Source organism: Sycon ciliatum, chromosome 1 (assembly GCF_964019385.1).
Source record: "Sycon ciliatum chromosome 1, ocSycCili1.1, whole genome shotgun sequence".
Taxonomy (NCBI): domain Eukaryota; kingdom Metazoa; phylum Porifera; class Calcarea; order Leucosolenida; family Sycettidae; genus Sycon; species Sycon ciliatum.
Window position 1 is genome coordinate 69317255 of NC_088643.1, and position 11877 is coordinate 69329131.

The 11877-nt window shown below is 46.3% G+C and overlaps 1 protein-coding gene across 1 annotated transcript; it reads left to right on the forward strand.

Moving 5' to 3' along the window:
• Positions 1-756: 756 nt before the first annotated feature.
• On the forward strand, positions 757-11174 carry LOC135805127 (polyribonucleotide nucleotidyltransferase-like). Its single transcript, XM_065319128.1, has 6 exons — positions 757-1195; positions 5145-5193; positions 6065-6129; positions 6469-6577; positions 8491-9063; positions 10048-11174. The coding sequence occupies exons 1-6, from the start codon at positions 1097-1099 to the stop codon at positions 10065-10067; spliced, it is 915 nt and encodes a 304-aa protein (XP_065175200.1). The 5' UTR covers positions 757-1096; the 3' UTR covers positions 10068-11174.
• Positions 11175-11877: the final 703 nt, after the last annotated feature.

Here is an 11877-nt window from a genome sequence, read left to right on the forward strand (position 1 = left end):
TCTTCGCGTTCCCGTAACGTAAAGAAATGCTGTTCTGCTCTACGTTTCACCTAGAGAAGTCACGTGGAATGTGTACTGGGAATTTCCCCTTCCATATTTGGCAGTTTTCTGCATGCAGTTGATCGATACCCAGCAAATCTGTACGCATTTTCTCTGCGTGTGCCACAACGTAGAGAACCCCATCTAAATCTAATCTCCGCGTAGAAATCTGGAGCCAAAACACGCGAAGCCGTAGACTCTAACCCAGACACCTGCTCTCTACGTGATTTCTCTACGTTTCACGCAGGGAGTCGTAAAATACCTATATATTTTTAGGGAGTCGTAAAATACCTATATATTTTACGACTCCCTGGTTTCACGTATATATAGCAGAACCTCCCTAATGACATTGTAACAACGTAGAGATCGTACGCATACGACGTCGTGACTCGTGGGTGTGCTAGCGGCTACTGTACATGTAGTGGCGATCGATCGCCGGAGCGGGCCTAGCGCCTAGACACACAAATCTACGGCTCTCGCTAGCTGCATGCGCACGTGCGCTACATGTATGGGAGTCGAGTGTCGCCGGCGCCGGCGCGGCCGCGCCTCTCTCAGCTTTGTTTTGTTTTTGTTTTTTTGGGTCAGGTCACATCGTGCATCATGCATCATGTGCATGCACGGACAAATTTAAAAAATATTTTTTTGGCATCCACGTAGCACTGCACTGTACTGGCCAGCTGGACATTGTTGTCAATGTTGAAGTCAATTATTTTTATACTTTGTCAACACTCTATTACTAGTTTGCATGTAGCGCTAGGGCCAGAGTACATTCAATGGCCGAGCACACTGATTGACTCATGTCAGCTTTTCAAGTACTTTTTCCACTTTGAGACAAGTTTGTGAGGTCTTGCCAACACCCAGTTTCATAGGTTTTTTTCTAATATTTTTTTTACCTGTGCTTCCTTTCTTGGGAAGGTGGGCAATTTTAGCAATTGACTGTATTTATCTAGCCCTTGTACATGGTATACCGGTACCAGTATAGTCTACAGACAGTCTACGCGTCTACAGTGACTGTAGTAGCAAATTGTGGGAACACGTGATATCCTGTATTCCAGCTATGGATGACGAGGACCAGACATCGCTGACAGCATACATAGGCAATCTGCCCTTTGATGTGTCGGATGCTGACGTTAGGGAACTGATGGACCCAGTCACGGTATGAATCCTATTTCATTATTTGACTACCGTTACAGCAGTGTACCACTGTGGTCACTCTAATTGCATTTCTGAAACACACAGACTAATCGTTCAAGAGAGATATCGATTTTGACTTTGCGAATCTCGGGGACTGCACCATGCCGTCATGCGGCCGCGGCACACTCTCTGCAACGTCATAGCGTGCGGCTAGGTCGAACGGAGTGCATGAAAGCATTAGTGCTTAATATGTCTATTTGAAATGATTTGGCGACCGATAGTAGGTAGTATGAACGGCCCCGAAGACGTAACTGCATGTGAGAGTGAGGATGCAGCCATGGCTGACCTTCATGAGTTCAGTCTGGGGCTGAGAACCTCGGTGTTCTGCTGAAGAAATGGCCGCGCAGGCCGGTCAAGAGTGAGCGCTGCCGCATCTGCGACAAATGAAGAAGAAGCAACTATTGCAGACGGGACCGATATAATTATCAGATCTCTGGAGAGCAGAGTCGTCAAAATGGAGAATAGTGATGTGAGTGCTCTAAATGTTGTTCCATGGCGACTCGCTTGGACTCCAGCGGGCTGCAACACAGCGATTTTTGGTGCGAACATGGCATATTTTGGACGCTGCTCGATTGGCGAACAATACAGACTCTTTGAACCGCGGGCACAACTCTTCGATTCAAGGCTCACAACACTACATAGTCCATCAGCCAAGAACTCAGAAGTCGTCAAATTCAAGCACCCTGTTGCACTTAGAAATCGAATACTTGATTTTGGCCTCAATGGGGAGTTTAGGTACCCTGTACACCGAATCCGCAAATAAAAAGAGTAAACGACTTGCACGCTCTGCAGGGGGAAGCCGACAAAGTGACCATTTTTGGCATTTCATCGACAGCCATTGTTGTGACCTAAACCCTATCTCCAATCAGTGCCATGCGCGTTTCAGGAATGAACTCACACTCAGTTTCAGATTTTTGTGAATTACGGGAAAAATCTTGCAAATCGAGAAGATTTGCAGTGTAAACCATTGCAGTTTCCGTATTACACGTGTGCCTGGATTCAAAATTACAATAAAATTGTTGTTCGCCTACTTGTAGAGTGTTGTTCCATTACACATCTCTTTCACTGTTCTATTTAAATGAGCATCCGAATACATACCTTCAGGAAGTTTACAATGAGCTAGTATTGAACATCATCCACCTTCGGGTTTCCGAAGTATGCACCCCGAGTCATGTCAAGCAGGTTTGAAGCGTAGTTTTTACTGTTTGGCAAAAGTGATCTACGCTTCCACCCTGAATGGAATCACCCCGGGAAGGTCCTGATCCCTGGAAAAATAAGGAACGTGAAGAGCTAAAAGTAAGGAATCTGCGGCGATGGATGTTGTACATCGAGTGAATGCCCTGCAGTTCTCTTCTCCATTACGACCAACTAGCAAACGCCATGGCTCTGGATGCTGACAGCAAGCAGTTGAAATAAAGGCAAGGCTGCTTTGAACATGTTGCAACCAGGTAGTAGTACAGTTACAGTTGTACTACTTCGAAGTACTATCTACCACACTCGAGATGACCCAAAGAATAAAGCGATTGAATTCAAAATCCAAAAAATTGTTGGGGATCGTCTGAAGCATATTCAAGCGAGGTACAGTCGGGCTTGATGACTGATCAAAGCCCTCGGGCTGGTCCCTTGGGCTTTGATCAGCCATCAATCCCTCTGTACCTCGCTTGATTATCTACTTGATACCGTTGTAGTTGCAAACACGTAACTACAATAGTCATGTAGTTTTTTGAATTAGTTATTTGAAAATGGTGAGCATCTTCATCTTCTTCCCGGTGCGCATGTACACATATTTTTTGAATCTGTACGTGCTCCAAGCCAACTCACCTCTGCTCAAATCGACGGCGATTTATTTCGCGATTTTAGGTCGATCGCCACGGAAAGCCACACCAAACGTGGACAAAACTCCACGTTTTTCACTGAAGACGCATTGGATGTCCTGATAAAACGGATGGAAAACCTCGTAATGGCTGATGAAGAAGAAGAAATTTGTCGAACTTCCAAGGCGCACTGCAAAAGGAGTGCAAGAGTTTCGCAAGGGAAAGTAGGCAGGTCGGATTCAGTGATGCTTTTGCTGTCGATTGATGTCAGTTCCAGGTGTTCGATTTGTAAGTGCAACAGGGGACTCACTTTGGCACCACTGGCTGATGGACTAACAGTGCGTTTTTTTAAACAGACATTTGTCGATTTTGATTTTTTAGTTTGTTCTCGTTCCAAATTCGAAATTTTTTCTTTACAGCTGCGTTTGTGTGGGTCTTGGATCGAAGAAAACTAAGTTTGGGAGTCGGAATAATAATGATTGGCAATGTTAGATATTCGGCCAGGTTTGTGCTGAAAATCCGTTTTTAAATGGTTTTCAGTGGATTTTGATTTTTGTAACGGAAGTTTTAGCCAGGAAAGCTCATCACGTGTATGGTGCCCGGCAGAGTTCGAATCCAGTACAGTTCATCTTGATTCTTTTTTTTTCTTCTTTTTCGGTATAGTACAGCGCATGCATGTACAACATGTACATGTGCAGTGCACTGCTGTCTGCAGTTCTTCTAACCTTTGTAGGAAACCAGTGAGTCGTGGCTTTTCACGACTTACTGTGGCAAACTGTACTGAATAATTCAAATGCTGTATTGCAATTAGCTCAATCAATCAAAACATTCCAGCATGCATGCAGGAAACTTCCCTCGATCCCTGAAAGAATGCAGTGAAAATTCGAACACCACAACAAATCACAAGGGCAATTCACACCGCTCCCATAAAGAGACTAACAAAAAGGAAGCAATACATTAACGGTTTTACAAACACACAAACACACACACACACACACACAATGCAAATAGGTCACAGTTGTGTCTGGTTCAACATCTGCGAATAGTAGAAGACTAGCGAGCATCGAAACGGCCCCCAATAATAAAAGGTGTGACTTTTTAACAAATACAGCAGGGCAATGTTCTGCTTCTGCCTGCAGAGGTTGGGCTGCTGGGTGTGAGTACCTACAAATTGTAGCATCTTCTCCCCATCTGTATTAATGCAGCTTATTTTCTTCACTTTTGGCCCTTTACTATCTTGTATTATTTGATTTTCTTTGTAAGGGGAAGTGATATTTTCGGAAAGAAATGCTCAGCCAGCTGCTCCCCTAAGCTGTCTTGTAGCTACAAATACTTTCATGTAGACAGCTCTTATTCATACCATTCCCCTCAGTCGAAGCAGGTACGAATTCAAGCAGGGCTTCTTGCGACTTTTATCAGGAATCTTCAGTTGTGTTTGCTGATGGTCGTGGTGACGACCAGGGAGTAGTATTTTTACTACTCCCTTGTGACGACTCCTGGTGAATGTCGCAAGATCGTTTGAATTTGTCAAGCCGGATTCCACTGTGAGCTTGGGATGAGCGCATATATCTATCCCCTGTGATTTGCACTGACACGTTTCTTAAATTATGCGCATAATACTAGTATAAATGCGGTCAAAACAGCGAATCATGCTATGCATATGCTCGTATAAATGCAGGGAAGTGCACTGTAAGCACGCGCTAGCATTTTGTCAGAAGTGCACCGGCAGGTGGCGCTAGCTGGGCGCCTGGTGGGGCACTCTAAACTTTTGCATCCTTCAATGTTGTAGGCCTGCCTACCAGCAGCTACTTACTGTTTCATTAGCAAACGTCGACTGAAAACGTGGAGCGCCAATCATTGAACAATATTGCTGTGCCCTGCGGTCAAAACAATTAAAGATTATGCGAGCTCAGCACGGAACTTGTGTAAGAATGCTAGTAAAAGGCGATGATGGAAAAAAAATGCAGCCACGTTATCAGCGGGGGACAGACTTATTCTTCATTTCCTTTCTTGATTGATATTGATGAGTTGAAGATCCAATTCTGAATTGCACATAATGGGTCCGGTACCTATTGGCATGTTCCCTCTATACTCTAGGTGAAGGAGGTCAGACTGATTAAAAACCGTGACACTGATAGAATGAAAGGTAGGCGGCCACTTTGCTGTAATGCATACTACCTGCTTTCCACTTACACAGACCTACACTAACACACGGGGGTGTTTTCCCACGGCCTGCAGATGGTGCGAACGGTGCATGTAAGCTTTAGGCAGTCAGGTGTCAGAAATATCACCTGCCGAGGCCAAACGTATACATGCACATGTGTTATGAGTTTCAACAAATCCATGTCTTCCCAGTGGATACAAAGTATTATAATTATACCAGTACATTGTATCTTGATCAGTGATCTGCAACCCCTGATTGGAATTCTTTGTGTACTGTGGAACCCTCCTGCAATGTATACAGACTGGAATGCTTGTCTTCTTCCTCTTTTTTTCTTTTCTTTTTCTTAATGTACCGGTATTTGAGAACTTGTCTAAGAGTTGAGCTGTAATTAGTTTGTGCTGGAACTAGGCAGCGCTTTTCTTGCATGTTCCGATGGTCACATGGCCTGCACTCCTCTTGCGCTTGTGAATATCTTTAGCGGTGAATCTGTGTAACGTTTTGTAACTTCTTTTCTACCGGTAAAAAACATGTCTATGTGTAACTACAATTACCTGTAGTATGACTGATTGTTACAGCTGCATGATACAGTAGTCAATGTGGGGTGGGTGATTAGGAGTACTAGTAAGTTTATTCGAAAGCAATGTTGTGTACTTCAAGCAAGTATTAGTGTACAAGTGCATACAAATCCTGTTGTGAACTGTTTTTTCTACACATTCAGTCATGTAGTTGAAGTAAGTCATGCGCCCACTTGTCTGCAGTAGAAGCAGACAAGCGGAAGAGCAGTACCGTAACTTGGTCTCACTCTTCTTTTTTCGTTTCCACCTGTGTCCTTTTCTCGTAACCCTGTATGCAGGGTATGGTTTTCTAGAGTTCAAGACGGAAGAAGACCTCAGGAGTGCGCTCTTAAAGCACGAAGAGGTTTGTAGCAAAGCGGATAATACAAATTTACCTGGGCAGTGTTGAGAAGTGTCAGATGCATGCACACAGTGTAATCGCTACTAATCGGCATCATTTTTACTTGAGCTTACTGCTCCCGATGTATTTGCACTGTCTTTCAGCATGATTGCTGCGACTGGCTGCAATGTTTTACAATGTTTTACTGGCTGCAATGTTTTCTTCTTCTTCTAATATTGGCCATGATCATGCCATTGAATAATGTGAAACCGCTGAACCCTAGGTCATTTTAGTAATGTCAGAACTAAGCATGGATGCCATCACTGTCATCTTCATCTATCCATTCTATTGTGACCCCTGTAGATGTACCGCGGCAGGCGGCTAAATTTGGAGAGGTGCCGTCACCCTCCCCATCCGCCAGGTTCTGGTCCATCAGCCAAGAATAGCAGCAGCGACCGTGATCATCGGGCAGGTCAGTTTCAGCATGCAGGTGTGTGTGTTTATGTGGGGGGGAATTCGTAACACCGTAACGAATTTTTTAACGAAAAAAGCTAACGAATATCCGTAAACCGTGAGGTTGCGCACAACGCGCGAACTTTTTCGTAGTGGGTCGACGCGGCGGCCGCGCGGGTGCGAAGAGTCAAGACAGGGAGTTGTAAAATATCAGTATTTTAGTACTCCAGGTAACAAAAAATATTTTCGTAGATCTGCTCTGTTTCGGTCGGGTTTGGACGGGTCTTCGTAGCAACTTTCGTTACTCGAACCCGGACGGTCTTTTTCGTTGTGCGCAACCTCTCTAATGTTGTACAGGAGACGGTTTCAAATAGGAAATAGGTTGCAAACCGGAACGGTCTCAATATTCACTTTATCTCTTGGTATTTTGATTAGAAAACGTATGTCACAGGGAGACTGCGATGTGTTTACTCAGCGCCAAAATTCCATGGCTCTGCGATGACCAGAAGCGCCATACCAAGCATTTGAGTTTTTGACATGTTGCTTCCCACTGCGACTTGAGTTTTACGTCTTTCGAAAAATCAACTTCTTGTCGCAGGTAACAGCGGCTCGCCTCTCGCCAATAAAGCACCGTATACCAATGAAAACTAATGGAAGCACACACGAGGCTTATTGTTTCTCTGTACTGGCCGTCGTGGAGAGATAGCAATTACCTAATTTCAGAACCCGGAGTGAACTTGACTTGCACTCCAAAACCTTTCCGGTTTGGAGCCACTTCTGTAAACACCAAAAAATTGAGGGCAACTTGGAGGCAACGGGCCAACACAAAGGAGTGGCTCAAATCGATCGACTCTGGCCTCAAAGCAAACTTCAACATGCCAGCTTCCTTCCGCAAACATGTTTCGAGTGAACAATCCACGCTGATGATCGGTTTGGGTCTACACAATTTTGCTGTCAACCCGTTCTGGTATCGAACCGTCGCCTCTACCAAGAGTACATACCCCCCCCCCCCCCCCCAGAGTGTGCAACGCCTGATCCAGCTCTGCATAGGGTCTTGGTCGAGCGTAATCGGATCTTCTGATGTCATGCGTACACTCCACACCAGCACAAGTCCGGTCTCGAGGCAGGGCGTCGTTGTTTTTGATCCGAGAGTCACCGCGACTCCCCGGGTTCCCCTCAGATGTGTACGGTATTATGACGCAAAGATCCGATTACGCTCGACCAAGACCCTATGCAGAGCTGGATCAGGCGTTGCACACTCTGGGGGGGGGGGGGTTATGTACTCTTGGTTGTACCTGCCACCTTTGTTGGTTTCAGAGTTCATATACAATTTTCACCTTCAACAAGCTATACCTTTGGCCTCCTTCACTCCATTTCCACTATCTTGGGCTCTTTGGAAAGCTTCTGGCGAGAGCAACGCTAGGATACTCGGCTCCATCAACAAGCTGCCACGAATCAGGCGCGGGAACACAGCAAAGTCGTCTCCAAGCCCGATATGCGAGCAAATTCCCCCATCTACGCCATTCCACTCTCCTCTATCGCAGAACGCTCAAATCTTTTTGAGGCGATTCGAACTTCAGCCAACTACATCATTATCATGTGCTCAGTTGGTCAAAGAGGACACGAAAAGAGATTTTCCCCTAAAATGGCGAAGAGATCGATCAAAAATTTGAATTTGCCGTGATAAGAATACGACACGCTATATCTTTGGATTCGGACATCGTAGCTCTTCGGCGATTGTTGCATTGGAAAGCTTGGAGTTTCCGCTACCACATAGCCCCTTTGATGGTTGAATTTCAACAAGAAATGATGGAGTTACGAAGGTTTTACATATCGATCATGAATCGATCATATGTGGTCGATTCACGTACACATCGTACATAAAGCCGAATATTGCTCTCTGGTGTTTGCTTGATTCATGCCACATTCCAGATGGTCGACGGAGGCCCCGTCACCGAGCTCGGGAGGATGGACGATATGACGATCGCCGTGATAGGTTTGGCGATCGCCGTGATAACAGGTTTGACGATCGCCGTGACGACAGGTCTGACGGTCGCCGTGACGACAGGTTTGACGGTCGCCGTGACGACAGGCCTGACCACCGACGTGACGACAGGTTTGACGATCGCCGTGACGACAGGTTTGACGGTCGCCGTGACGACAGGTTTGACGATCGCCGTGACGACAGGTTTGATGATCGCCGGCGATACAGGCGAGAAGAAGACGACCACCAGCAGCGTCGGGATTGGGATGATGGGTACAGCTCTAGACGAGACCATGACAGGTGGGACGATCGGCGACCGGCATTTGACCGACGGCACTCTCCAGATTACGACCGCCGGGAACCACTCTATCGCCGCGAACATCCCGACTATGGCAGCCGCCGAGAGCATGTTGATGATGAGATCCCCTTCCGGACCAGCTACGAGCGACCTCGGCGAGATTATGACGAGGGTCTCACTAGGACCAGTGGCTATGGTGTTGTGGCTTCTCCTCCTAGATATGGTAAATATTCTTCCAGTGTTCCATGGTGGCATGGTGTCTGTTGTTGTGTTCAGAGTGAGCTTGCTGTGTCTACTAGGCTGGTGTGTGTGTGTGTGTGTGTGTGTGTGTGTGTGTGTGTGTGTGTGTGTGTGTGTGTGTGTGTGTGTGTGTGTGTGTGTGTGTGTGTGTGCCAGCTAGTTCGGTTGGTGGGTACACTTATGCCTGATTGTGTTGGGTCTGTTGCCAACGGGCTCGGCTGCTTGAACGTGTAATGTTGTACCTGCCACCTTTGTTGGTTCCAGGGCTCATATACTTTCTATTTGAAGTATACAGACCTGTTAACCATGGACTGCTTCTGGCTAGATTAACTCTTGTGTAATCAATGGTGCTAGTGAAGCTTGTATCAGATCCACTCTGATTGAGCCACCCACACTAGTAGCACGTATTACCTTCACTGGGGGCAGGGGTAACTGCAGTTGGATCCCTGGACGGATACCCTGATGCCGTCAATCCTTTTTCTGCACCTTGTCCTCCCCCACTTACTGAGGTGTGGTGAGCCCATAAGTGGGATCATTTTCAAGTCCACCCAGAGTTTTGGGGATTTCAGGGGGTGTCGGCCGTTGGGGGGTTCAATAGCCGATTGAGTCATCTTTCCAAGATTCCTTTTGAGTCTCTCTCCCCTCTCCCGGGGAGACCCGCGTGACCAGTTTTGGCAGTGAGCAACAAGTACAAGTGTGTGTGTGTGTGTGTGTGTGTGTGTGTGTGTGTGTGTGTGTGTGTGTGTGTGTGTGTGTGTGTGTGTGTGTGTGTGTGTGTGTGTTGGTGTTGGTGTTGGTGTGTTGGTTGCTTGCTTGCTTGCTCAATGTGCGTCTTCCACTCATACTGCACTCAAAGCAGTATAGCACGAGTATACTACTAGTATATTTCCCACGTGGCTTGTGACTGTGGGCACTGACACGAGCTATGTGCCGTGTTCTGTGTCTGTTTTGAACTCTGCCTCTACAGAACGACGGCTCTACCGCTAGTCTCTTAGCTTAGCTGCTGGGCCATTCTGCGAGGGAAGTTCGCTGCATGGTTCGTTGAAATCCAAGGTAACTGCTCCATCGGATCTGGCCACACTAGGTCCTCAGATGAAGGACGTTGAACTGTGCGTTTGCTTTGCTTCTGCAAAGAGCACATGCCAGCAGCCTTGTGATGCACGCAATTGTTGCAGTCAGGTTTTGCTCTCGACGGGCATGAAAACGCTGTAGACCACGCGGGTGCAAATATTAGGTTGGTTTTGTGCACGTGAGCGTGTACTGCAGTTTTAAAGTGGCATTGCCACGTCTTTATGCATGGCTACTTTTACCCTGATGGTTGCTTGTGCTTTTCAATTTTGAACTCCGAGCTCTACAAATATCACGCTGAACTGAAGCTGTTCTTTCGCTTTGCTTTACCAGTATGTGTTGTCGTTAATACTTCGTCCTTGGCTGTTCTAGTTTTTTTGTCCTTTGCCATCTTTATTGTTGTTGTTGTCGCGATCAATGTTTATTTTGCGCCTGTACGCGTGCATGCGTGAATGAGCGTTTGTGAAAGGCTGATGTTGAGCAGCTGTACCTGTGACTTGTGTCTGCTTCTGGCTGTGGTACGAAGGGTTGCCTTTCCTTCCTCATCACTTTCCTACTACTTGAAGTATGCACACAGTCAATCTCGCGAATAACGACTTTTGGCCGGCCACAAGAATTACGGTGTTATTCGCGCGGTGTTATCTTTATGTACATGTACATATGCATAGCCGCAATTTTAAAGACTTGGCAACTTGTCGCCCGCACCTGACTCGTACGCTACGGTTCCCCTCAGCATTTCTCACCTTGCTCCCCCCTTATGTTCACTGTTCAGGCTGCCCGTTTTGGAGCCATCAGTCTCCTGATGATCGTAGTAATACGTGAAACTCAGAGTTGCAACACAACTTCCAATCTCTCTCTTATGTACGAGTATATAGTGACCCTATTTGAAACAAACGTAATGAGCATATCAAATTGCAGCATTTGAATTCAGGATTTCAACTCAAGTTGTATTTTCTACCTCACAGACAATGAATTCGAAATCCAAATTATGCAACCCTTCCACCGATGGATGGGAGGCATACTGTACTAGGCTTGTCGGTATTGAAAAGACTGATGCAGACGCTTGATGCTCGTCTTGTCATGTTTTTGTCAGCATGCTCTAACCTTGGCCGGCCTGGTCTTGTGTAGGACTCAAGAGCATGCTCAGGCTCCATGCTGCGTGCGAATAGTCAAACTGGCCACTGAACTTCAATCTGGAGTAACAGTTGACAAGGGGACAGCTGAAATGACACTCATTTGGTGAGAATATCGTTATTCACAGTTCACACGGCAATCTTGGTCAAGGGACCAACAATCATGTCGTTATTGGCGAGTTACCATTATTCAAGCTCTCCCCGGTGAATACAAGAAGCTGAATGTGCATGTCAAATGGGCGCTTGCTATGCAGATCTGAAGTGTGCCATTTATCCATGAGTTGTTATATCCAAGCTTGAAGGCCGTTATCGGCGAGGTTTACTGTAGCGAGCTTTTCCTTATTAGAGATACTTTGCGGCCTTGGTTCTTTCTTTGTCCGTCAGCCTATTTGAATAATACAGGTATCAGCTGCTCGGCTAGTAATGCTGCTGCTGCTCCTGCTGTGGTTGCTGCTGCTGTTTGGTAGTGTTCTATAGTGTCAGCCAGGGAGTTATGATTATACAACTCCCTGGTGCCATTGTTGGTGTTGGAGCTGTTGTTGTGGTCCCCTCATCCGGAGTCATTTCACTGGAAATTACACTGTACATCCCGTTTG